At 42.3% G+C, this 27,172-nt stretch overlaps 3 protein-coding genes across 5 annotated transcripts; 1 reads left to right on the top strand and 2 right to left on the bottom strand.

Annotated features, from left to right (window-relative positions):
- Nucleotides 1-355: 355 nt before the first annotated feature.
- On the bottom strand, nucleotides 356-4,840 carry jpt2 (Jupiter microtubule associated homolog 2). The gene is made up of 5 exons (XM_031732652.2): nucleotides 4,665-4,840; nucleotides 3,752-3,903; nucleotides 3,212-3,363; nucleotides 2,339-2,375; nucleotides 356-1,735 (listed from the first exon to the last, which is right to left on the bottom strand). The coding sequence occupies exons 1-5, from the start codon at nucleotides 4,718-4,720 to the stop codon at nucleotides 1,476-1,478; spliced, it is 657 nt and encodes a 218-aa protein (XP_031588512.2). The 5' UTR covers nucleotides 4,721-4,840; the 3' UTR covers nucleotides 356-1,475.
- A 791-nt stretch (nucleotides 4,841-5,631) lies between these two features.
- Nucleotides 5,632-21,417, top strand: cramp1 (cramped chromatin regulator homolog 1). 2 transcript variants are annotated; one of them, XM_031732654.2, is made up of 20 exons: nucleotides 5,632-5,761; nucleotides 7,560-7,936; nucleotides 9,713-9,915; nucleotides 10,010-10,163; nucleotides 10,666-10,749; nucleotides 10,927-10,975; nucleotides 11,227-11,312; nucleotides 11,901-12,024; nucleotides 12,350-12,431; nucleotides 12,599-13,540; nucleotides 13,851-14,022; nucleotides 14,197-14,369; nucleotides 14,483-14,557; nucleotides 14,710-14,791; nucleotides 14,965-15,075; nucleotides 15,590-15,747; nucleotides 16,459-16,645; nucleotides 16,913-17,080; nucleotides 17,371-17,516; nucleotides 18,838-21,417. In XM_031732654.2, exons 2-20 carry the CDS (start codon nucleotides 7,561-7,563, stop codon nucleotides 18,949-18,951), a joined length of 3,486 nt encoding a protein of 1,161 aa, XP_031588514.1. In that variant the 5' UTR covers nucleotides 5,632-5,761; nucleotide 7,560; the 3' UTR covers nucleotides 18,952-21,417. The 2 variants fall into 2 exon arrangements, with proteins under 2 accessions (XP_031588514.1, XP_031588513.1); XM_031732653.2 differs by lacking the exon at nucleotides 5,632-5,761 and adding an exon at nucleotides 7,019-7,176.
- Nucleotides 21,418-21,873: 456 nt separating this feature from the next.
- dhrs7b (dehydrogenase/reductase (SDR family) member 7B) lies at nucleotides 21,874-27,172 on the bottom strand. 2 transcript variants are annotated; one of them, XM_031732655.2, is made up of 7 exons: nucleotides 27,017-27,172; nucleotides 25,319-25,506; nucleotides 23,630-23,742; nucleotides 23,327-23,537; nucleotides 23,062-23,154; nucleotides 22,811-22,963; nucleotides 21,874-22,415 (listed from the first exon to the last, which is right to left on the bottom strand). In XM_031732655.2, exons 2-7 carry the CDS (start codon nucleotides 25,470-25,472, stop codon nucleotides 22,210-22,212), a joined length of 930 nt encoding a protein of 309 aa, XP_031588515.1. In that variant the 5' UTR covers nucleotides 25,473-25,506; nucleotides 27,017-27,172; the 3' UTR covers nucleotides 21,874-22,209. The 2 variants fall into 2 exon arrangements, with proteins under 2 accessions (XP_031588515.1, XP_031588516.1); XM_031732656.2 differs by having other exon boundaries at nucleotides 25,319-25,493; nucleotides 27,017-27,111.

Below are 27,172 nucleotides of genomic sequence, written 5' to 3'. Positions count from 1 at the left end.
TGTTTAAAAATTCTATACAGATTCTGTGTGGCTGCGAAGCAAAAATAAACTCCCTCCAGGCAGAAGTGGCCATTTTTGTATGTGGGGAAAAAAAAACAAAAAAAACAAGAAGCAGCTTCCAGAGAGTGCTGCCCGAGGACAAATTCAGACAAAAGCACCACTGTCAGTGACTCAAAATTTAACTCTCAAAATGGGACAGACAACACTTAGATTGTATGTCAGATTTACACAAATCCTCATAAGCATCAACGGGAGAGACGAATTCCAGTTTAACAAAATGTACATGTATAAATTAATCACCCCTGAGTGTTTCTCAGTTTTTAGTAGATGATGAATGCAGACACATTAAACAAACTCCTACTGCAAAACAACCATTTTATTGCAATACACAGGATTTCTTTCTTCTGCTGCGCTCGCTGCCTGCCAGGCACATCGACACAGAGGGACAGGCTGGCACCAGAACACCACAGATCTGCCCCGAGATGAGTGTGAAAATGTGATTATCATCGAGCCCACCTGGACTTCAGGTAGGCCGCACGCTTGTCCAGAGTTCACTTTGTCTTCAAGCCGTTTTAATTTAAAACATAAACTGAGGCCTACCCCAAGCTAAAAGAAGGCAGATTATGTCCTCAGATAAAGCAAGCAATGAGGGCAAAGCAGAGAAAGTACCTGCACAATACATTCACATAAATCAAAATGGAATTTCTTTGAGGACACAGAAACATCTGGGGAGTAAACAGCTGTTTCAATTCCTAATCACAGATTGTGCTCTCTGTTGTACACGTTTTTAGTAAGGCATAATTAACAAAAAGGCTAGAGAGATGAAAGGATGCCAAACTGATATCAGGCCTCAGTCACATGGATTGTTTCTTAAATTCTGAGATTATGTGGTCATCCAATAAAGATCTGGAACTTCATAAATTTAACTGATGAGAAGCTGTGTTCACCCTGTGAAGTTTTTAGCCAAACCAAATTGCAAGTCAGCTTAAATCTGAAAATTGTGCAAGTATGCCAAACTCTAAACCGTTCTTGAGATGCAGAAATGTTTTCACACACACAAAAATTAGATGATTGTGCCTCCAAACAAATTACACTTACAAATGCTTGTAACACAAACGATGAAAACAGTAACTGCAAAGTTGAGACCGAACTGTGTTACAGTTAAAGTGATAATGTGACAGCTAGCCATTCAGCTGACTCATTGGTGATTGTAATGATTGCAGGTTTCATTATAGAAGAATATCAAGGAGAAGACAGATGGCAGGAAGTCAGAAACGGGGGATGAAAGTGCAAGATGTTGAGGACAACTTATGAGCCCAGGCGTCAGGTGTGAACAACAACAATAACTGGGCTGCATTTAGGTGTACAGATCACATGACCATCAAAAGAGCAGTGTAGGAATGAGAGAAGATTAACAGGGGAGCACACAAAGAGGTTTATGGACACAAACTGGGAGAGGTGGCACGCTCAGCTGATCAGTAGAACACCACACTAGATTTTCCTCCAGGAGGGTTGAGGACCCTGTTGTGGGAGCGAGGCTTGGGTCCCAGGTGAGGCTCGTGGTTCTTCAGCGAAGTGTCATCGGGAAATGAGGAAGGTGTGGGTTCAGGCTCCGAGGGTGCCGAGACAGCAGCAGCGGCAGCGGGTGGCTCTTCCTTGGCTGGTGGATCGGCTGGGGGTGCAGTTTCTTCTTTCGCCTCAGGCTGGCTGGCTTTGGCTTCAGGAGCTTGAGGAACTGAAACAAACACGCTGACATGTGACATGTGACATCAAATTGGACACAGCCACCATGACCCGACCCCCTGGTTTTTGCACTGTGTGTAGTGTGATGGACACCACCATGTTGATTTTTTGGATCCAGAAGTGATGATCATTAGACAAGAGCATGGAGTACCAAATTATAATCTAAAGCCAGAAAGCTTAAGTTCATGTAAGACACCACAAGCCCTGCCATTTTCAAGTCCAGTTCACTAACTAACAGAGGAGGGTTAAATCACATATTTGTTACATTTGAGATCTAAGTGAAACTAATAAGCGTTAAAAAAAAAAAAGAATTGCAGAGATGGAGGATAGTTTATTGAGACTATTACATATTTTTATTGTTTGCATGAAGCTATATGCAGTTAAGCAGTGGAAATGCACAGATGAGAACATAAATAGACTCAAAATTTATTTTTCTCTCTCATTAACTGAAGATTGATTAAAAGTTTAGGGTGTAAAACTTAGAAAACAGTACAATATGATTAAATCTGATCTATCTGAACAGCAAGGCTTAGCAGAGGTAGTTTAATAGTATAATGACAAGAAATTATACACGAAGAACATGTACAGTACTCACCTGGTGATTCAGGTTCAGGTCCCACACTTAGGTTGTCCTGTATTTAAAAAAAACGGTAAAGATAAGGAAGAAAGAAAAAACAAAACACAGGTGTTCTTGTTTCACTGCACACAGTTAAAATGGAAATTAAAAATGTTAATGAAGGTAAATCCTCTCAGTCTGCCAAAAAAAAAATTAAAATAAAAAATAAAAAATCAACACAAAGATGGTGACGTGCAAGCGCAAACTCATTTCTTTTTAATGTCAGCTTGTCCTTTAAAACCTCTGTAGATGGTGTGTTTATTGAAATGACAGGTGAGTAAATGGGCATAAAAATGTCAAATGGACACGAGAACAGGACAAGAAAATGCAATTATTATACATGACTGTGTACATTTCTTTAGTTTTAAAGGTCATAATGGTTATGTTTGCCACATTTTTTGTTTACTTTTGCAAATAATCTGAATGACCCTCAGTACCTACAACTCAAAGGTTACCAATATCAGGACCTTTGTTGAGTCATTAAACAATGTGCTAAAGCTAGAGATGACTTCGTGCTTTCGTGCTGACTTAAACACACCTTTGCTGATTAGTAATCACAGACATCTACAATAACAGGCTGACATCAGCCAGGTTTGCAGTCACTATCTATGCAAATTAGAGATCATCTCTGAGGTTACCATACCACCGGTCTCACTGGAGGCACAGACAGGTGAGTGTTAGGGTGGGGCTTAGTGTGTGTTTATTAGAGATTATTATTGAAGTGCTGCCTGTCGCAAACCTATGTATTCCTCACTACAGAGTCGTTTTTTTGGCAGAGCCTTTGAATAAAAATGTTCTGCAACTCATAAAATACAAGTCAAAAAGTGAAAGGAAGGTAATGTTACAGCCTACCTTTGGCTTATTTGGGTGGCTTCGGCTTGGACTTTGGGCAGGTGCAGTGCCTGCAGGCCCAAATATGTTGCTGGTTGGTCCACCTGGTGGTATGGGTCTCTGTGGTTGAGCAGCAGGCTCAGGTTCACCAAATATTCCACTACTCTTTCCACCTACAAAAGATTAACCAACATACGTTATAGTGACACAATCTTCTAAAATAATACAATGTAATCTCTGTGTCCATTTCATAAAGTGTCACTCTTCTGTGCCAGATGTAGCACATACCCAGTTTAGTTTTGCGTACTGTGTGCACTTGCTAAATGGCAAGAATGTTCTGACCATTTCAGAGAAAAATATTTATGACTATCAGGGCAATCAAGTACCCTGAACTGTAAATAAACCCAGCTATAGCAGAGTAATATGAGCAGGTGTATTATGTGCAGGCACAGAGAACAGCCAACATGTTTACAGTGGAAATATAACATTGTAGTAATAGTTTTCACAGTCTGAACAGAGACAGAAAAGCCAAAGCATCAGCCACCAGCAGGTTAATCTCACCTGGAGGATTGGAGCGTCTCAGTACACTCTGGGGTTCCTCTGGTGGAGCAAAAACTTTGGAGGCCATCTTATTAGGTCTTTTTGATGCTGCAGAGTCCTCTTCATAGCCACCAAACAGATTACTGGAGCCACCTCCAGGAGGCTGCAACACCCTACAGATGAACATACAAGTTAAATCTTTAAATAAACAGAATGCGGATTCATGTTTACCGTCTACTGTTACTGTCATGTCTTACATTCAAAGACTTGTAGGAAACGTTAAGTAACCGGGCTATAAATATGCTAGCTGGGCCAACTGAGCTAAATAACAGGTTACTTGATTATAGACCCGGGAATGGCGCCATATACGCATGGAAACCATTGTCTGCTATAGATTATATCAGACAGACGCTTTACTTTCTTTCGTTATTGAAAGTTTGATCATTCTACTTAGGGGAGCTGATCCGGCAACTGGTGCTTTCGAGATTTTTTTTTTTTTTTTTTTTTTTTTTTTTTTTTTTTTTTTTTAAAACACCCGAACCTCTTGCTTTAAGGAAAGTGTGACCATAACGCCTCTGTTGGCGGATACAAAGAAGAGCCTTCCGAGGAGCATTTCACACTTCCGCAGGCGCAGTAGACAACGCCTGAACGGCTAGCTCGAAAGCTATCATGACTAACAAGTTTGCTAACTCAAACCACTGCAGCTCCACTTAAGCATCCACCCAGACATTTAAGCTTTCTGTGAGCACTGTGTGTTCGAGTTATGCTTAAAAAAATTAGTGGAAGAAAAAAGCCTACGAGGTTCTGACAGGCAACGTTATACTAAATTCTGGGCTGCTAACTGCCCGAGCCGAGCTCCTGGCTGCAGTCGGAATAAAACGTTACTGGCGGTTCTTATTCGCACATAACCAAGCCGCACAGCTGTCGTCTTTACCTTGAACTCGGTTTCGAACCAGTATCCAACCCTTGAAACATGTTAGTCGAAGTCATGGTGGTTCTGTTTTGACCCTTCAAGTTTCCGAAGACAACTTCTTCGTCAGTTTGCCAACTGGACGACGAGCGAGCTCCCCCTCTGCCTGCGCGTGCCCGGCTCAACTCCGTAGTGAAGAATTTCGAGCCCACCCAACTATGACACAGAGGAATATAACTGGTCCTCTGCCAAGCTGAGGTGCGCTTGTTTCACTGCATCCAGACTCCCATTACAAGTGAAAGGCTTTGGAGAAGCAACTGTGCATTGTTCCCACAACATCACTGAGGCTATAGTTTTCTTGTTTAAATATGATTTACACGGCTGTTTAATTATTGTAATAAGTTATACACATCTTCTACAAAAGCGGGAAAGTTTCGCCTTGTGAGCCTCTTAAAAACCCTTTAGACATGGACTTAGTGGTAGACCTGGACTGATTTCCATGTGTGCGCTTGTTTTATTCTTAAACAGCTGAGTCTGAGATGATGACACCAACTCAAAACGTAGTGCTCAACACAGTTAATGTTTTGTTTCAGTTCTTCTTAGACATGTGGGGTTTTTTTATACTCCCATATAAAATTCAAGCGCATCCTCTGAGTTCCGCCTACTGAATTGTTCGTCAAAATGTCAATCATTTTCAGGGCGGAACTTGTTTTACAGGACCAGAAATGTTAATTGCAGTGATCCACTATTGTTAAAACCAAAAAATTTGATAGCTAAACAAAAAGGTTAAATTATATATCACTCAGAGTCGCTTAAAATGTTTAGTGTACTAGTCGGTAAACTTGGCGAGACGTGACAGGAAGAGAAAGACAATTGGTCATCCGTTGTTAACTCTTCCACTAACAGTTGGCGGAGGTTTCTGTCAATCAAACTTTAACCACCGACCTCGTGTTTTTATAGCCAATCACAGTCTTTGTTTTTGTATAGTAATGGGCGTGTCTGCGCGCGCTGACAACGGAGCCGCTGGAGCTGTCATCGGTAGCAAGCTGGAGGTCTACCGTCAGCTAGCAATGCTAAACTGTTTCTCGTTTGGGAATACTACCAGCAACCTTCTGCTTTAGGTAAGCTCAGTAACATTTACCAATTTAACAACCTGTTTTGGACTCTGTACAAAATAGCCGTTATGCTTGGAGCAGTTTTATAACGTAAAATCTTGTTTGGCTTGTTATACTGTTAATGTTAGCTAGCCAACAACAGCAGCCATGCTGGGCATAGTAGCGGGCTATGCACGGAAGAAATATTTGACTGCATTTAATATATTTTACTACATCTACTTACTAGCAACTGCTTGTAAACACCTCAAACTATTACACCACTGCGCTTCCAAATACACGTGAAGCTTCTGATATAATATTATACTCGTGATGAGACTTTTACAACCGCTAAGTCGTTTTTAATGTAATATTGCTGTGGGACACGAATAATGTAATTTAGTGAAGTAATAAAAGAACCGCGGCGTTTCAGTGTAAGTGTGTTAGAGTCAACTCAGATTGCACTGAAACAATATGATAAAACAGAATAAGTGACAGCTATACCTGTCCATCACTTCAAGCTTAAAGATCTAATTAAGCTCAAGTTAAACATTAAATAGCCGAAGCAATTATCTAAGGCTTTCATAGATTATTCATTCATCTCATTTTGTCCCAGAATTGCCTGAGAATCAGCTGTATGCTGGCACCAACTGAGAGATTTAAATGCTGTGTGGAAAAAGAAGACATTCGTTATGTTTCCCCATACTAAAGCTGCCCAAGTCTGATTTTTTTTTTTGTCATCCTTATGCACTGGACACCCCCTCTCCTGATTATTCAGCAAGCATAAAATGAAGTTGTGGAAAAACAGTAGAGCACATTGGATAAGAAACTCTGCAGTGTTTACACATTTTAACACAAGTGCAGCACCCCTTCTACTCCTCCAGCTCCTTCTACTCCTTCTACTCAACGTGTACTTAAAGCCACGTCCTGATTTTCCTCATGTACCATCGTCGTGTGTATTTATGAGGGGCTGTAGTATTGCTGGCAATTAATAAAATTGTCATCGCAAAGGTTTGAGCATAAAATAATTTCTTTTGCAGGCACAATTTCTGCTTATGGTGACGTAGTGTGAAGCGAAGTCCACTCACAGCTTAATAAAACTATCCCTGCTTATATCAATTCAAATGAGCTCAACCGACACGGGCTTTTTGTAAATTATTATCCATCAAAATGCAGTTAAATATCTCGTATTTGCGGCTGGTTTTGTGTCATTTATGTCTCGTTGCATGGAAAGCATTGAGTAATGTTGTTGCTGATAGAAGAGACAGTTGAACTGCGCAGAGAGTTCAGCTCAGTCGAATCAGGAGCAAGGAGAGGGCATAAAAGCGGAGCGATCGCTCTCGGCTTTATTATGCTCAATTTGACCACTAATTGCCAGTCTAACCGTTCGGACCCATGGTGAAGAGAAAGAAGACATCGTCCACTACAGAGGAGCACCAAAATGGGTAAAATTAGGTTTGAAATAAACACTTTATTTAGAGGTCGAAGGCACCGAGGGGGTTTTCGTTGTCGTTTCTGCAGGGCGCTAAACTGAAAAGCGCTCGCTTTTGAATTCAGTTTAAATTAAATCGTTATTATTGGCCATTAGAGCGGAAAGCTACTCGGAAAAGCATCGCCGCCAGTCTCCTAACTGCTTCAGCTGTTAAATCTAATTTATCTCAAGGCATGAAATGCATATATTTGGTGTTGTTTTGACGGGACTGAAGAGGGGATTTGAAACAAACAGCGGCGGCCATGTTGAGAGACAGTGAACGTCGTCTTTAGAAGTTAATTTTGCACATCGCTTTGCTCCTAATGTGACAAATTTTGTGTAATTGTGTTGTGGCAGCATGACACCGGGCTCCAGGGAGGGGATCGGTGTCGATGGGAGGAGGAATCCGTCCAGAAAGCCCGACGGTTGCGACGAGGAGGAGAGCGGAGAGCAGGCGAGCGAGGAGCGCAGTACAAAGGGAGAGGACGGAGTGGAAATTCTTAATCCATCAGCCACGGGTCTCAGCTCCGGTTCAGCCCCGGTCCTTCCTGCTTCTGCTCCGAACCGAACCGGGCCAGGCTCGACCCAGCTTCCTCAGACATCAGCTGAGCCCGGCCCTCCGGGCCCCGACCAGCATCATTTTCTCCGATCAAGCGTTCGACCTCCGAGCAAACGGATACGGAAGGATTCAATCGGCTCCTCCATCAATGGACATGGCGGGGCAAAATCGAAAGGTAAGTGAGTGACCAGCTCGGGAAAGAGTGTGTACAGGTGGGATCAGCAGAGATTGGGGGCGTCTGCTGTGAGTTTTAGTTTTTTACTGTCACGGCGCTGTACTGTGATGCCGTTGTGTTGCCGTGTATCCCCCGTGGGCCACTTGCTGGGTTGTACACTGGGTACATTTTTTGGCTGCTCCAGCCCATGTTGTAACACCATCCTGTACACCACTTCTGCGGAAAAAAAAGAAGCAAAAAACAGGAGAAGCCAGAAGTTAGATTTTAATTAAGATGTCACTTGATTGTTTTCAGTTGCAGTTTCTTGGAAACTGGAAGCAATAACAATAAAGGCACAGTTTTGTTATCAGCATAGGAGGAATAAATCACAGGCTTAAAATGGACCTTATATCAGGACAGGAAAGGGACATTGCTGCACAGGGTTGCTTACAGTTCTTTTGTCTTTTTTCTTCTTATTTTTTGGGGGGGACTATATAGGAAATTGGACAAGAATGGTGTTGCAGTTTTCAGCCAATCATTTCATTGATCCACAGATGTAGCCTAGGCTACCTTTGTTTTTCAGAATTCTTTTATTGCCCCCCCTAGTTTACAACAAATACCAGTAAAACAGAGGTTGTAATTTATTTGCCATTATTTAGTTTTGGTTTTGCAAATAATCTGAATGAGTCTCTGTAATAACTCAAAGGGTGACCGATATCAGGAACTTTCTAAACAATGAATCAAAGCTAGAGATGACTTAAGGCTTTCAGGATGACTTTTAAACACAATGAAGGATTCCCTTGTAGGCTACCAATCACTAATAGTATTTGCTAAGTGTGAGCTGGTTGGTGTCAGTTTATCTATGCAGACAAGGCATTACCTCCTGGGTTTCCATACTACCTGTCCCTCTGGAGGTACAGACAGCTTTGGGGTGGGGCTGAGACTTGGTGAGGTGGTGTCTTTTTGAGTTTGTGAATGAGGCTATGCCACCTGGAAATCTGTGTGTTCCTCATTGAAAAGTGGAATTTATTTGGGAAAATATTTCAGTACATTATACATCTGTGATTTTAATTTGTACATTTTTCATTTTAAAATAGCTTTGTCCACAAAACAACAGCCATTGATCAGATCAGAAACAATATTATTTACTTGTGTGTCCTTTGACAGGTATGACTGGTGGATTTTTGTTGTTTGAAACAGAAAACCTCTGTCTCAGAAACTATATTTAGATTGAGCACAAACGTTTGACCGTCTGACCAAGAAAGCCTCACTTATTTTTATGTGATGCTATATCGGTGCACTTCTATTTTGAAGGCGACACATCTAGGTTATTGTCTGTGAGCCAGTCACATGCTTGTTTGTAAATGAACACCCATTTGGGATAAAAAAGGAGAAAAAAAAAGAAAAGAAAAAAAGTGCTTAACGTAGCACAGTACTGCAACAGCAACTCTCTGGGTGCTCCTGCTAATGTCTCCTGGCGTTGTGCTCGGTGCTGGGCCAGAAAACTTGGCCAGTGGAGCCCACCATGAGTTGGTTTTGGAACTGTGTAATGTAGACCTGACCATAGGGACTGATTGCTTTTCCTGTCTCCTTGCCAGAGCTTAACCACAGAGAGGGAAGCTCTGCAGGTTCTGTGCGCTGTAATGGCAGTGGGTGGCTTTGTGTGCATGTATTTTAACATCTCGCAAACCACACACCTCAGATCAACATTTTTTCGTTATGTCATACAAAACAGCCAGGGTGGTGAGCTGATATTTAAGTTGTGCCTTTCCTCTGAATGTTTCTGTGTTAAAACAGGGGCAGAGAATGGCTCCTCTTCCCAGGGTGTGGTGGGACAGTCTGGGCCTGTGGTCAGCTCCACGGGGGGAGTATCCAAGACCTCCAAGGGCCAAGGGTCTACAGAGAAGGAAGAACAAGCTGGTAACCAGAAAAGAGCCCGTAGGCAGTGGGAATCCTGGAGCGCCGAGGACAAAAACAGCTTTTTTGAGGGTCTTTATGAGGTAAAGCGTGCAACAACCTTTTACCAAGTTAAAATGTTTCCATGTGTAGATCTTTTGACATCGTAGATTCACAATTGCCCTCCTTTGCTCCCAGCACGGGAAGGATTTTGAGGCCATCCAGAACAACATTGCAATGAAGTACAAGAAGAGAGGCAAGCCAGCAAACATGGTGAAGAACAAGGAGCAGGTCCGCCACTTTTACTACCGAACTTGGCACAAGATCTCCAAACACATCGACTTCGCTAATGGTGAGTTGCTCTTTTTTTTTTTCTTTTCTTTTTTTGTTAAACACAGAAAACATTTGGGGTGAATAAATTAAATTTACCTTGGAATTTTTGATACCCAAATATGAAGTTTGTACACTGTAATGATGCTGACTTTATCGAATGACACCTTGTAAAAATTTGTTCAATTCATACAACAAGGTGATCTCTTAGGCTGATCTTAATTGGTTTATTTTAGGTTTGTGTTTAGTTGTTTCGGTTATGCTAATTACTACAGACACTGGATGAGAAGTAAAGAAGAGATGCTGTTAAACAGCCACATAGACTTTTTTTTTTTTTTCCTACAACAGAACCCACAGTGACATTTTTGTTTTTTAGCAAGCAAAACATATGTTAAAGAAGCTCACCAGATAAGCTGGAGCTCTTTTCCCCTACAAAAAGCACCCAGTGTTACCGTCATGTTATCTTTATGTACCATGCACAGGCCTCCACCAGTGTTGTGACTTACGCTTCCTTTCCTTCTCAGTGTACTCCAGGGTGTTAAAGAAATCTTCTCAAGAACTGTACGGCCTCATCTGCTACGCCGAGCTTCGCAAAAAAGTTGGAGGATGTAAGTGAGGGCTGTGAAAGTGCTTAGATGCAATGTTGACTGCGTGTGTTTTGCTGTTGGTTCTGCTGGTTGTGGGCACAGGGGATGTGATTAAACTCCAGATGATCCCTGTGGCTCGGGGCAGTTGCCCCTGAGGAGCATGTCTTAACTAGCTGTCTCGTGTTTTGTCTTTGACAGTGATGGATGATAAGAATGTGGCAAAGCTGAACGAACTCATCCAGCAAGGGTAAGTCTGTGGCAGAAGCGTTGGCTAGTGGGTTTACATGCACACATCTGGGACTGTGAGATGTTAAACTGATGCACTAGATCACATTTGGAAAGATGCAGATTAGCACTTTGCTAGTATGAAAAAGAAATCTGAGGGCTGAGTGACAGCATGTAGTCAGATGCTTTCTCTGTGACACGGCAAGATTTAGAGCTTACAACATATATGAATAAAGATTTTTTTTTTTTTTTAAACGTCTTCTGTTCCACCAGGGCCACCACCGTGCGCTCTAAGGGGAGGAACCTGCGGATCAAAGCTCCAATGTGCCGAGCGTTGAAGAAACTTTGTGATCCAGATGGTGAGTATGAGCCTGCAGCACACTCATTACATACAGAACAAGCACCGAAAACCTCACTGATGGTGAGACTGGGGGGTTCACGGGGGCGGGGCTTTGACAAAAACAATGGCATCAAGTGGGCTGGTGGTGTTTCCATGGTAACTTTGGGTGCCAAGTAAGGAAGATGAAGGAGATGACTGTTCTGACCAGCTGTCATCAACCCCTCTGCTCAATAACACCCACTCATCACACTTACTGAAAATATTTGCTTTAATCAAGGGTAGAAAAAGACTCTCTTGTCATTGTTGTTTGTAAATCTGTGAATGGATGCCACTGAGATTGATGACTGCCTTTTCATTTTGTCTTGGTTGGTTAAGTGAGAGAGCATAGTTGACTTTACAGGTTTTGGGCTTTTCATATAGTGGCTGAATCTACCCTCAGGTTCCAGTTGTGGCTTTATTTTTTCCTACAGCATACTGTCACAAAATCCCACTCACTGTCTGCCTGTTCCTGCTCTTCAAAAGGACCCTACCCCTTCTTTGAAGACAGCCTCTCCCTCCCTCCCTCCTTGGCTCTTACTCAGCAATGGTGTAATTTTGTGTCCTGCAGGAGTGAGTGATGAAGAGGACCAGAAGCCGGTGCGTCTGCCCTTGAAGGTGGCAGTGGAGCTCCAGCCACGCAGTAACCACTCCTGGGCCCGAGTTCAGAGTCTTGCCCACAACCCTCGCCTCAGGTCTGGCATGGATAAGAACCAGAATATATTTTCAAAAACATAACATACCCAAGAGTCAGAGAGAGATCATTCCAAACGTGACAAAACAAATGTAGTAAAACTAGACATTAATGAATATTTCTGTTTAATTTTAGTTATTTTTGAAGCGTGTAGTTGGTGTTTTGATTTTTCCCACACAGGATTATTTCGGTTTTAGAAAACTATATTAAATTTGATCCACAGTAGTCTAAGTGTAAAATGTAGAAGTAGTTTAGTTCAGACGTATTAGACCTGGTAGTGTTGTGTTTTGTAAGGCTGACATCAAATGTTTACTGTCTTTTCTCAGGATGGTGGTGGAGCTCCACAGGAAAGTCTCCAGCCTCATAGAGTATCTGAAACAGAAGTGGGCTTATCATGACCAGCGGATTGTATCCTGTTTAAAAAAACATTACAGTGCAATATGTATGCAATACTCTTCGGAGTGTTTTTCATTCCTAGTGTACATATTAAAAATGTACTGCTCTAACATGCTGCTTTCTGGGGCATATACCAGCTTGTGTCGATTATAAACTGGTCCTTAACTTTGAAAACTCAGCTTAAGAGTCTCATGGAGAGAGAGGCTCTAGAAGGCAACCAGACCAGCACAGGCTCTCCCAGCATAACTCAGAAGGAAGAACTTTTTCTTTTTCCAGCTGAGAGCTGCACATTAACCACACTGCCTGGGGTGGCACGTGTGGTTCACTCCAAAGCCTCCTGCACTGTCCATTGGATTGAGAGTGGCAAGAACCGGCCTAGTGCCAAGGAGTTGCCAGCTGCCCAGATCCTGGGCATCCATGCAGCTCCACAGCCTCGAACTGGCAGCAAATCTGGGCGGGGAAGCGCTGCTGTTGCTGGTGCTTCACTGACTATAATGGGTGATGCTCGTCGAACTGAAACCCCCAACCCTGATCCATCAGCAGACAGTTCTGCAAAGGTAGAGGAGAAGAGACTTCAGTCCCCTTGTGTCCCAGTTTCCTCTCAGCAGACTGTCAGAGAAGAGGGAGATGGGATGGGATCTTCTGATCCAGGAAAGGCCTGCACTGGAATTGAGGTCAGTGGTGGTTTAGCCATGACCAAAAGCACGGACAGGTCATGTAGTGGTGCCGATGGCTCCGCTGAGCAGTACAAAGAGGAGCAGAGCACCAGCGTGTCTTCCTCGGAGGCCAACCAGCCTCCTTCAGCCAAACCTCCAGTGACTGGCTCAGACGAAGCCGTGTTGCAAGCTTCCCCACCAACGACCAAAGAACGGGTCGTTGAGCAAATCAGAGAGGAAGGTTGGAGTGCCCGTGATGCAGAGAACGTCACCCTGGCCGAGCTGTACCTGATGTTTGGGAAGCCAGGCAAGCTGCAGCTGGAGTACGAGTGGCAGCCGGTCGCAGCTCCTCCCAGCAACTCGGAAGATGGACAAGCCTCAGTGCAACCAAAGCCTGACAGGACGAATCGAGTTTTGCGCTGCTTACTCAAGCTGGTTTCCACTGAAGTCAACCCCAAACCTCTGGTAAGTTTTCCCTTTTCTTTCTTCCAAGATTGTGGCCTGATGTGTTGTTTAAAATTACAAGTTGAACCTGTTTTCCATGGGCAAAAGATTAAAGATGTGTAATTATCAGTGGCATTAAGGTTTAAAATTAAACATTTTTAAGACGCAGCAGTGTGAAGAGTGTATATTCGGTACAAAGCCAGCTGATGAAATACTTGGTTATGTACTATGAACACCACACTTTTTTTTTTCTTTTTTTTCCCCTTTAAAAACGAGTGAAAGTGTTATTTAGAAATGTCGAGTGGAGCATATCATGTGCCTTTTCCTTCAGGCTCCAGAACTCTGCTCAACAGCCACATCACCCCTCAAGACCCATCAGGAGGAGCAAAACCAGGTCCTCACACCTCCGGCGAAGGGTCCTGTTGCAGGCACTCGTAGCCCCAGCTGTGGGCGGCCGCAGGCATCTGTGCGCATGTCCAAGTTACAGCTGCCAAATGCTGGAGGTATTTATGTCTCTATCCTGCAGGCTTTTGTGATAAAGTCATTTTTGTACCAACAGTGCTGTAGTTATTAAATGGCGAGAAGTAATTATGCAGCATCGATGCTTCCTCTTAGAAGTTGTTTTCAAATAGCTGCCTTTCCTGATGTGGCACCACATCTGTTTCAATCCTGTTCAGGTGGGCGCAACCTTCCTCGCTCTCTGCTGGGCTCTACTGCAGGTGGCGAATCAGAAAGCGGCGTGTTCGCAGTACCCACCACGCTGCCACCCAACAGCTCACGGCACAACCGAATGTTCTCCCCTAACAAAGAGGCAGAGCTAGCCTTCAGACAGCAGCTCGACTCGATCAGTGTAAGCCAGAATAATGCATAATGCATTTGTTTTGTTTTGTTTATGCCAACTGTACAAAGACATAACTGATGTATTAACAAGCATTAATATGTGCTTTCTTTTTTTTCTGACAGATGCAGTCAGATCTTTTCCTTTCTAGACAGAGAAAACCTCGGAACAGACAACTTCGCAAACCACTTGTAGTTCAGGTGAGAGAGCAGGATCATTATCCATTCGTCAATTCTGCGCTATTTCTTTTCTTTTTTCTTTTTTTTAAGTGAACATTTACATGTTGGTTGGTTGGTTGGAAGGCAGGTTTTCATAAGTGTGTTTTGTTTGGCCACTTCTTTCTTGTCCACAGCGAACACTGCTGCCCAGAACTACAGGAGACACTCCTCAACACGTCTGCTCCTTCTCCATCCTCTCCAACTCCTCTGCCACAGGTACTCCTCAGATAGCAGGACAGAACGATACCATATGTCGTCAGCTGAGGCTGGAAATGTTTAGGGCATAGTTTTACAGTATGCATTAATGAAATCACAGCTAAAAACGATTTCTTTCTCAGTAAGACCCTCTGATAACTGTCTGCTCTCTCACTTCATGTTTCCTTCTTCAGGAACTGGATCTTTCCGGCCAATCCATCCTCGACTAGCTCCTTCCTCTCGCTCTGCCCAAACTAAAACGACCCCAGCAACATCCAGCTCTGCGGGGGCCAGCCAGCTCTCTAGTATGGACTTCTTCTGTTAACTACTACATTTTTCTGTTTTATTGAAATATTAATAAACTCTAGACCGAATATACTGCAAGAAATTACATATTGTTGTTTTTATGGGCTCAACAACTTGGGAATTTCTATAGAAAACTACAAGCACTTAAATTAACCTACATATTAATCATCCTATTTACTTGTAGCCTCTGTAAAGGGCTTCTCCCACACCAGCAACCAGATCCTTAGGAAAAATTTGTCCTTCTTTTTGAAACTTTGCTTTTATAAAATTGCTTAAAAACATATTTAAGGTCCAAGTTGTATTTGTGTAAGATTCCTATGTCAAAAATCTATAACTCTGAGAAGATCAGTGACAGACAGTATTTTTGTGCAGACTACAGAAGCAAAAACATTTTTCCAGAAGACCTTGGACCATTCATTTTTTCTGCTCTGCTCTTCACATACTGTTGCTGTTAATGCTTATCAGGAGCGATATGACAAATCTCTCGTTTGCCTGAACTGTTAATACTTTCAGGTGCCATTGACCTGGCAGCTAAGTCTGCAGGCATCATCCCAAGCAGTCCCTGTCGGGAGGTGGATTCTTCTACTGTGGATAACAGCGCTCTGCTTGCCACCACACCCATTGCTGATCCTGAGCCAGACTCTCAACTCCACCAGCAAAATGTTCCAGAGGTCAGAGAGACACACACACACACACACACACACACACACACACACACACACACACACACACACACACACACACACACACACACACACACACACACACACACACACACACACACAAGAAGCCTCCTTCATTTGATGTCTCCTTGCCTTTGGCATTTGGCATTAGGATAAATGATATTGCCCATTACCATCTTGGAGTGTTTCATTTAAAACTCTGTCAGTTTTTGATTTGTCTTACTTTAATGAAGGCTATTGCTCACTCTAATGAATTTCTGTTTATCTGTGCGGTGTAGGCCAGGTTTTGCATAATGTTTTTCTTTTTACTGTGCATCTGTCGTACAAGACTTCACAAATGTTTTAGTAATTTTTATAGATTTTATTTGTAGACATTATTCTTGCATACAGTTGTCATATTCATGATCACCTTTTACATACTGTGTCATTTATTTGTCTGTTAGAAAACAAGCCGCTGCAAACAGTTTGCCCTGATGGGATTAATAAAGCTGTTTGTATCGCCATCAGGGCGTTTCCTTGCTCACAGTGGGCCTTTGTGAGGGAACACTTGGTTTACTTGAAGGCAGTGAGTCTGCGTAACCTCATTTGACAGAAGTTTCCAGCTGTAGCTGATCACCATTTGATAAAGAATTGTCAGCTATGCTTGAATAAATGGTTTAAAAAAATGTGATGTGCTAAATTAAATTGCTCTTTCCACAGAATGGCGTACCACCTCCGTCTCCTGGAGTCACCGGCGGGGGAGACTCACTCCTCTCTCCACCGAGCGTTGCCTCGCTCCTTGATATCTCACTCCCAGGCCCGCCCGAAGAGGCTCTAACCCCTGGAGAACCTCAAACGCAGATCAGCGACTCCATCATCGAGCTTGCCATCAACTCCACACATTATGGTGCGTGCATGTGCAGACATCTTACCCGAGCCATATTGACATGAAACTGCTAAATAAACCTTGATGATGTTTGTTGAGTGAAATGCAAAGTGAGAGTAGGTTAGAAAGGTTTTGTAATTACCACTGAGGTCAGCTTTGTGGCTCCACAGCATTAAGTACTCTGCAGGTTGTGGAAAAGAGTGCACGTTGACATCCAAGCGGCTAAACGTCTGAGCTCGCGGAGTTCAATCTTTGATGTCTCATTTCTGTTTGCCTGCTGCACTGCAGGTGAGGAGGCCACTCTCTCTCCAGCCAAGCTGGGCAACAGCGACGGCTCCAAACTGCTGGCCTCGTCTCCCTCGCTCAGCCCGTCCAGAGGCTGGATCCCTTCACCCAGCCACGACCCTCAGTGGTACCCCAGCGACTCGTCTGACTCCACACTGGGATGCCTCCTTTGTAAGACTTTGTTTTGTTTTTTTTATTTTGCTTCCTTTCTCAAGAGTGTGTCAGAAGTTAAATTTTAGGCCAAGAAAGATAGAATATTAAGTGGATGTATTTTTATCATTACTTCCCACTAAAAATGCTGCATACTGACATTACAGAGGAGTTTGCTTCTAAATTTGTAACACGTGAAGTCAACATTTACAAAGATTTGCTTGTAAAATGCCCGATATTACTGACACAGCCATATGATGATGGCTCATAAAGGCCATTCACTCAGTCTTTTGCTGTTATTTTCTTTCCAGCCAGCATGGTCTCTCCTGATAAGGGCAGACGGACCACCCTAACCCCCACTGGCCCCTCCAGCGGCACTGCTCTACTCGGTCCTAGCCTCCTGGACTGCAATTCCCATGATTCCTTTCAATCCCGTGGCCTTCCTGATGTGGCAGAGGTAAGTAAATGCTTCTTGATTAAATGAAAGAAAGTTGTGACTGAGAAGCATCACTTGCCACAAACACAACACAATCCTCTGAATCTCAGTAACCAACATGTTATATGTTATTAATTAAGCGTAAATGTAAAAACATCACTTTCCATTTAAAAATGACCTCCATTTATATCCTGGGCCCTATTCCAGGAAGCATTTCCAACAAAAGTCACTTCATTTCTATCATTATTTTTGCCATTACTGCATAAAAATGCTTAATAAGATTTACAGTAAAACTGCTTTGTTTCCTCAGTTTTAACCATCTCTAATCTGACTATTATGACTCTTACAGCCACAGCAGATGTTTTACTGAGTCAGTTTAATAATAGTTTCACATTCAACTGACAAAACACAGGGCAAGTTTTACTGATAAATCTTTACATTTATTAAACGGATGCAAGATAAAAATTAGTTTACACTTTCATAGATTTCAAATATTTCAGTGTAGTTTGGGGAGGATGAGCCATTTTAAATAGCGTCTCGAGGAAAAAGTAAGAAGACATGAACCGATTCGGAGAGGGCGAGCTGGGAAATGACAGACACAAAACCAGATCTGGGCTTGTTCCACTCTGAAAATGTGGTCCTTATCCCTTGTGGATCTGTCCTGCTGTGCAAGTGGACTCTGACCCAGAGCCGGTTTTCTTAGGTGTTAGGGACCACATGGTACCTTTTGGATAGATCAGGTTCTGGGCTGATCCACCAATTTTTAGGTGATTTTCAATGAAAAACTTGTTGAGTCATACTCTGAGATTCAGACACCATACCTTTTAAAATGTTGACAGCATTTAATATCTGAATCTCAGTCTGTGAACACATCTCCATTTTTAGTGCTCTCTCTCGCTCTCTTGCATGCTTTGATAGCGACTTTATGAAGAAATGAATCGGGAGTGTCAGTTAGCTGGTTCAGGTGTGGCAGGAGGGGATGAAGCAGACAGAAACTCTAAGTTTGTTAAAGAAAACCTGTCAGTGAGCATGTTTAGTTCAACTTCTGTTACCCTGGTAAGTGACTCATCTCAGAGTTAACAAACGCAGACTTGTTAGCTTAAACCTGTTTCCTGGGATGGGGCCCAAACCTGCCTGGGAGGTGAATAGAGCCCGGTGACTGTTTCCTCCTGTGTTTGGACTAACACATCTGCTTTTTCAGTAAATAATTTAATTTAATTGACAGATATTGACGTGACGAAATTTTGTTCTAGGGATGTCTGGAAAAATCTTATTTTTAGTTTTTCTCCTCCTTGGATTTGCCCTTGTTGTCAGTCTGAAAGCTCTTTGGTGTTGCTTGCAGATGGATTCTCAGCTTGCATGTATGATGAGTGAGAGCAGCATAGACTACATCGCTCGCTTCAATGATCTGGCTCAGGAGCTCGCCGTGACTGAGCCCTCCATCCCACCTCCCTGAGGAAGACTCCACCAAGCCATTGTCATCTGTACCTCAAATCTACAGCCAGTTCCAGGCATTTCCACTTGGGGGGAAGAGAGAGACACAAATTGCTGGGCCCACACCTGGAAGCAGTGACTACTGCTAGAAATTCAAAACTGATTTGCAGCCAGCAGTTGCAAATTACCCTAACTTTTACCACGTCTGGTTCTCAGACCTGTCGATAAGCAGGCTGGTCCTAAAAAGAGACCAAGGCAGAACTTTGCTCACCTAGAGCATCATGTTGGTGATGACAAGAGGTACTGTAAGTGAGGAAAGGAGAGGTTTCCTCTCTGTCTTCTCCCTGTTTGGAGAAAGAAGACTGGGGAGAAAGGCCAACCCCATTCCCCCCCCCCCAAAGCCATCCATGGCCTGTTTGTAAAAGTGCAATAATAGGTGGTCAACCGTGACCATTGTTCAAAAGCGAGTTGCGTTGGTTTCACTGAACTGTTCTGTAAGGAACAATTCCCTTTAAATACAAACACTTTAGATAAAACAAATGAGTTTACAAAAATACAACCTCATGTACAGGAAAATACTATGCCATATCCGAACAAAATATCTGCAGCGATCTTTCATGTCTCTTCCTGCTCTCGGTGTGTGAGTGCATCAATGTATCTGTGTGTGTGCGTGTGTATTAAAGGCTTCAAGGCTGACCTCTCAAAATGTGCAGTTCAGATCATCAGCTGGTGGCAAACAGCCACTGGACTGTGATTTTTATTAAAAGTAATGTCGGTGAGAAAGAGATGCTTGGCATAGTTCAGTAGCAAAAGTGGAACAAAACAAAGTGGCGCGTAGAAGTTCATTCTTTCCTGTTGGCCTCCTTTTCTTTTTGTTCCTCATCTCTTATGAGTTCAGGTGTTACAGATTGTGTTGTAGTCATGCGTGTTTGGAATCGGGTTCATCATTTCTCAAACCCACATTTAAAAAAAAAAAAAAAAAAAAAAAAAAAATTTTAAATGGCAGCTTGTTGGTTGACTCCACTTGGGTAGCTCTACAGATGCTGAAAATGTTATTGGATTTATTTTGTTGTTGCATTCATTACTCGTTAGTTTTACTGTGTGCAGAGATGCAAGTTCAAATAGTGGATTTCGTTGCATAAACAGGAATACCTTTTAGATATTTAAGCCCTCTTCAAACGTGTGGCATCAGAATGTTTTAAAGAGTCTGTGCTGACAGTGCTTATAGCCACAAACGGCATAATGTGCAAAGACTGGAGCTCTTCATTCTTGTTGCGTCCGAATGAAGCCTTGAGGAATGTTCGCGTTAAAAAGTTTCCTTTGACTCGGCGCTTTCGACGCTCCTCACGCGCAAGCTGCGATATGGAGAGTTTCCCTCCTGGATTGTAGATGTGAGCGTGAATTGCAGAGAAAGCTTTTAATGAAGGGAGACGAGCATCTCAAAAAGATGCACGTGAGACGTGAGCGACAGCACTCTGATGCATGCCTGTCTGTTAACATACATTCAGGCTTGCGCTGTTTTTAAAGGTGACCTATCCAGATCTGAAGCTGCGAGATCAACAGCAAGGAAGGCGTGTCTTTGTTTACTTTTGGTGTCGTTTTCAATAACGCCGACACAACAGGTGGGCGTTCTCTCGCCGTTGCCATCCATTACAAGGAAATCTAACAACAATGTTGCTCATTTACTTTCCTTAGCTCTGTTGCTTTCTTGCAGTCCTAATTAGTTCAAACAGATGAGCTGTCTGCAGCCACACATTCATTTTGTTTGACAAACTAGAATTACGAATGTCCTGGGTACTATTAAAAGTTCCCAGTAGAAATACACTCCATAAGAGCAAGCGGTTATAAGTATTTAATTTAATGAAACACTAAAGCCATAGTTGACTCCATTTATTTTAATTTTTGTTTTTTATTATATGCCCAAAAATTAGTTTCCCTTTGACTAGTGGATGCTAACAAAACACTATGACTAAAGTCAGCCTGAGTGACTCTTACATGTTACAGCAGATATTCAGACATCATTTCTTCATGCAGTGTGCAGTCCAGACTCATTGCCTTCACATTTAATTTGACCAACCAGCATCATCTCTATGCAGCTGTGTGAACCCGTTTGGTGTAAACTGTTAGGAGACCTCTTTGTCATTCCACAAACGAGATTGTAAAACGATCTAACAAATGTAAGCGCTCCTGTGGTGTTAATTTGTGACCGACATTTGGAAACGCTTGATCTTGTCACACTAGATGATTCTTAATAAGGAATCCTATTGAAGGATGTATTTGTACAAATGGAAATTCCAGTATTCACTGCGCTTTTGTAACATAATGTAAATCATTATTTGGACTATTTATTGTTAATATTTCTGAGACAAGTGATTTTTTTTTTTTTTTTTTTGTTTAATTTAAGGTGACATCCAAGAAAGGAGAAAAAAAAAAGTTTTCAGTTTGTAAAAGGTGTTTTATTCTGTGTATAAAGAGTTATAAAAACCTGCCTGTTTTCTTGTATTCACCGTGTGCGTGGGGGGGGGGAGATACACAGCAGTTTGTACAAAGTTCGGTCTTTGGCCTTGGTCTTGTTTCTGACAGGTTTGTCAGCCCTTCCAGAGATGGATGAGTGGTTTATCTGCAGACTCCACACTGAATCCCTCACTGCTCCCGATAACAAAAATACAATCACGCTCATAATTCCAATCCAGATCACACTTTAAAGTGACAAAGAATATTAGCTGGAAACAAAAACTGCACGTACGTGTGCTGAAGTGACTCACTTTCGGTGATGTGCTCTGCATACTGCATGGAAAATATGACCCAGAAACATGTTGGGTGCTGCACCATTTTTCAATGAGAAATTGTTGGCAAAGGTTGATTTTGTAACCACAGTAGATATTTTAAAGGAGAGTAAGTGACACAGTTGTGGGTAGACATTCTGCCAAAACATCAGACATGATCCATTTACCACAGTTTGGTTTATTTAAGTTGTTCTGTTGGCATCAGGAGTCTCCGAGTTATGGTTGAGTTGACAAATTAAACAGTCTCTTCTCACCAGTCTGCAAAATGTGATACTGCAAGCTTTTGCCAATGATTTTTGTTGTTGTTGGTGGGAAGGCTAAAGGTTTTTCTTTCAGACATGACAATATCAACATGTAAATTAGACATTAAACAATGAATAGTATTAAAAAACACTCCAGATCTGTCACAGATGTTATAAAACATGGTCATCATTTCCTCCAAAGTCTTGCTTATTTTAGATCCTAGACCTCTCCAGCTCGAACAGTTCATACCATCACTCGTCCTTAGGTTTCTGCTCCTTGCGAGCGCGCGAGGACATGAGCTTGAAGAAAAGCGCAGGCCAGAGTGTGCGGAGGTAGACTGCAGCGGTGGGCAGAGGGCCGGCCAAAACCACATCTTTACTTCGCTGACGAACAGCCTTTAGGACTTCCCCCGCCACGTCCCTGGGGTCCCAGCCCGTAGCTGTAGTTCTGTCCAATACTGAGTGGTAGTTGCAAAGACAAGAGACATGTTGCATCATTGATACAAGAGAATACATATAACTTCAATTAATTCCAAATCACAACAGCAGTTGCCTCAAGGTGCTTTTTTAATGTAAGGTAAGAAAGACCCTACAATAACTTATAACTAATAAATTACTGGGGTCATGTTGCTTCTTACTTTTATTATAAAAATCCATTTGGCTTGTAGTCGTTTCCTCATGTGGCCAGAAATTCAGAAAGAAAACCCAGCAAAATCACAGCTGGCATCAAAGATCCACACATTCCGACACCACCTTAACAACTCTCAGATTTATCACCTGTTATCAGCCGACTCTTAAAACTGCTACTGGTACTGTTTTGTTCCATCCCCTACCAATCCTCTCACTGCCTCACCTCCATACTTGGATCCATCTCCTGTGACGGCGTTGACCGACAGGTTGGTTCGGATGTACCCGGGGCTGATCACAGTCACTGGGATCCCGTAGCGCTCGATCTCTGCGCGCAAGCAGTCGAAGTAGGCCTGGGTGGCGTGCTTTGAGGCGGCATCTGACCAGCATGGGACAAATCAGAGTCTTGCTTTAGTTACCATCCTCCTGCTGGCAAAGTCATCTTGTGTTTGTTTGCATTAATGAAAGACGACTTACAGGCTGATCGGTAAGGAATGGCTATCTTCCCCTGGACGCTGCTAATCACTACGATATGGCCGCTGCATTGGCGAACCATGGAAGGCAGGAGAGCTGTGGAGAGAGGAAAGAAAAAAGAGGAAGGGCTGACTCATATTCTTGATAATCTTCAGCTAAATCTCTACATAAATGACTTATTAACCTCACATTTAGCTCGGCTCTTTCAACCACAAGCCAAAATAAATGAAAACATCCGGTACGCTGAAACCAACAAGGTTACACAAACCTTGTGTAAGAGCAACGGGTCCAAAGTAATTTGTCTCCATAACATCCCGCTGAACTGAAATGTGAGTCTCTAGTATATTGCCACGGTAACTGATTCCAGCATTATTAATGAGGATGTCCACTTGTCCGTAACATTTCAGAATCTCTTCTGCAGCTCTCTCCACCGTGTCCGTTTTAGCCAGGTCGAAGACAACAGTACAGGGAGTGTGTGTCTGATGGATAACCAAAGCAAAACAAAACACTAAAAGCTATAGTTCAGACAGACAAGACTTTATTGTGTTACTCCTCGTGTGTGTATACATACCTGCTTCTGTGTTGAACTCGCTGTTAGCTCTTGGACCACCTGCTGCAGGCGAGCTGCGTCACGTCCACACAGCACAAGCCGTGCACCTGCAGCGTGGAAGACCCGGGCACACTCTACAATGCAAAACTCTCGTTGTAGATTACTCAGCATAAACCAGGGGTGGGTAATTCATTTTCCCAAGAGGCCACATTAGAAACTGGGACTGCTGCAGAGAGCCACACCAGTAAGCTGAACTCAAATCTGCTCAATAACTCTTTATAAAGTGCTCCTGGTAAGAGCAGGTGCTACAATTATGCAGTGAAAACAGACAATCACTATTCCCTGTGAACACTTCCCATTGAAATCAAGTTGAACCATACTTTTAGAAATAATTTTCATTTATCTCTCTCTTTCTTTTTAGACCATATTTTACACTATGTGCATTTATTTTTTTGGTTTGTATGCATCGTGTATTATGGTGTTTGTTGGGGTTGTAAATTAGCTATAAACTTTATGTGCAGCACATCAGTTTCATGCTCCATATTTGAACTGTGTTAAACTGCATTGATCCTTTTAAATAAATGAATTAAAATTGGAATAAGCATAGAAGAAAACTGCCAACATTTTTATCATGATATAATAAACATTCCCCAAAACAATTGTGCACAAAATGTGCATGTTTTTGCAAAACTTAAAAGACAACTTTATTTTAAAAAAGTGCTATTGCTATTTTGAATTATTTTTTCTTGCTCAGCTACAGGAATCTAGTCTGTCTTGAGTTTCTACAAGTGCATCAAGTGAATCAACAGTGAAACAAACTGAAGTTAACGGTTTTAGTTACAACACCAACACCATGGTTCACTGACTTGCACAACACCTTCTGCTGTACGATTCAGCGAAAAAACACCAAGTTCACTTCTGGCTTCATTTCAGTCACTTTATCTTGCATCTGCTTTAAAACTCCCACATTTTTCCCCTATCTGATTTTGACAGGTGTCAGTTGTTCACAAACAAATACTCAGTCCCTTTTACTGAGCCTGTGACTGCTAAACTTTCTTGTATTTCTCTGTCTATTTAGTCTCACAAAGGGGATTCAATCTGTAATCCTTAAACAAAGCAATCTGCTCTCCACAAACTAAACACACAGCTTTACCTCTGACTTCAGTAAATAAATATTTAGCAGTCTACGTCCTGTTAAAAACTCTACACTCCACATCAATCTTTCCTACTTTAAAAGGTCAGCTGACATCTTTCGGGGCTAGAAACTCTCAGAAACACATGATCAGGCAGACTTACAGAGGAGCTGCATTCGCTCACAAACATGTGTTTGTAAAGTAAAGAAATAGCATTCATCTTCAAAATAAAAGCAACAAAGTTGTAATGTGGTTTCCCACAAAAATCAGGAATCCACTCTCTGACCAGGAATTTATCAAAGAGTGTTTAGTGTCTGAAATGGGACAAAATGATTCATGTACATGTATACATGTTTAAATCCTAATTTCCCATTGACTGCACGCAGACCGGTCCGAGACAACCAACGGGCAGTACAATGTCCAGAACTGCTAAAGAACTACAACTACATGATGGCATCTGCACAACAACACTGAAGCATGAGATTGCACATTATCTTAATAAAAGCCTACTAGCACTAAAGCAGTATGGTTTAGAGAGTTTGCACATGTAAACTGAAATGAATGAATGGAGGCTGACCTTTCCCGAGTCCAGAGCTGGCCCCAGTTATGACCACCACAGCACCTTGGACTGAAGCTCCTTTTCTGAGACGTACAAGTATCCGGTACAGCAATACGACTCCCAAACTTGTTAAAACCACCGGTAGCATTCCTCCTCCCATCACACGCTCCATTACTTGGCAATCACCAGCTACCAGGTACTAATTACTACCAGGTAGAACAAAAAAAAAAAAAAAGGAAGAAGAAGAACAGCAAATGCAAGAGAAGTTACTGAATTAAGCACAATTTATCCTGGTCAGTCGCTTTGTTCACATGTAAAACATTACTTTATTTACAGCTTTTAAAAAAAATATATATAATTCATCAAAAACAAATAATTGAATATCTGTGTTTATTTTTTTAAGTCAGGCTCCTATCATCATTATGACTGATTAAATACTAATTATGCTTTTGTGAGCACAAACACGCTACAGTGTGAGTTTGTGTTTTCTTCAGGTCTTCTCTCTGTGGAAATCTTAAAGCAGGGGTCTCCAACTCCAAGCCTCGAGGGCTGGTCTCCTGCAGGTTTTAGAGGTGTCCTTGGTCCAACACAGCTGATTCAAATGGCTAAATGACCTCCTCAACATGTCCTGAAGTTCTCCAGAGGCCTGGTAACAAACTAATCATGTGATTCAGGTGTGTTGACCCACGGTTATATCTAAAACCTGCAGGACACCGGCCTTCGAGGCCTGGAGTTGGAGACTCCTGCTTTAATGGTACCTTGTGGAAAATCTCAACAGAAGATGTCAGTAGATTGCAGATTGTATTCTGTTATGTTACCCCTCGTAATTCAAGTGCAAAATCCCAGATACAGTGGCTGCTGTAGGACAAGTGTCTTTGCTCCTTGTTGAAGGGGACCCCTTCTCAGATGATAAAAACACACACACGATCCTTCATATCTTGAGTCTGAAGGTCCAGGCATGGATTAAAATTAGCCTACAGAGCATGCGAACACCCAAGAGTTCTCTTCGCCTTGGTGTACCACATACATGGCTGGTTTCTAGCCACATACATAATATGGTGATGTCCATGACAGCCACTGTACTCAGGATGCATGGACAACATGGGGGCTTCCACAACCTGGTGCCAGCTCCTATGTTCTATGTTTTCATAGATTAATTCTAAGTTTAAAATAACTAATCAATTTGTTGGAGTTTATAATTACACATTAATCAATGTAAATTTATGAGTACAAGTTTTTTTTCCAGTAAATACCTTATAAGAAATGACTTACTGTACCTTTAAAGTCCATCTGAATGCAACTACCAGCATGACAATAATAAACACCCATACAGCCAAAAAGGGGGAAATTAAAGGGTATTTCATTGTAATAAGAACAGTAGGAGTTATGCATCTTCCTTTATCTTCTTAACCAGTTAAGACCCACGTGCTAGCAACAACCAATAACTTGATATCACCAGACTTCGGACAACCTTATTAAGCAAATGTTAACTAAATACATTAATCACTTAGCACATTAATAATCGCAGGGTTCAAAAGTACAGTTACAGTATGTCAGGTGAACACCTTGCACATGCACACACTGGGTTTAGCACTAGCTTGTTCTGCGCAGACAGAGTCAAAATAACAGCTACTGAGGCTAAAGCTAACAACAGCTAGCATCTCTAGCACAAACCACCAAGTGTTGGTTTGTAGTTCCGTTTTTTACAGGTCTCACCTGAGCTGTCCTGCTGAGCAGAGCAGCAGTAATGTGTCAGTGAAGAGTAGGTCCTCCTCCTCTTCTTTTAGCTGATCTTCTTCCTTCTGTTTTGACTTTACTGACGGTTAGAAAAACAGCTTTTGGTCGCTTTAGCGCCACCGTCTGATCTGGAGT

This window comes from Oreochromis aureus, linkage group 4 (genome assembly GCF_013358895.1).
Source record: "Oreochromis aureus strain Israel breed Guangdong linkage group 4, ZZ_aureus, whole genome shotgun sequence".
Taxonomy (NCBI): Eukaryota; Metazoa; Chordata; class Actinopteri; order Cichliformes; family Cichlidae; genus Oreochromis; species Oreochromis aureus.
The sequence above is the reverse complement of the archived record's forward strand: the minus strand, read 5'-3'. Positions and strand labels throughout refer to the sequence as shown.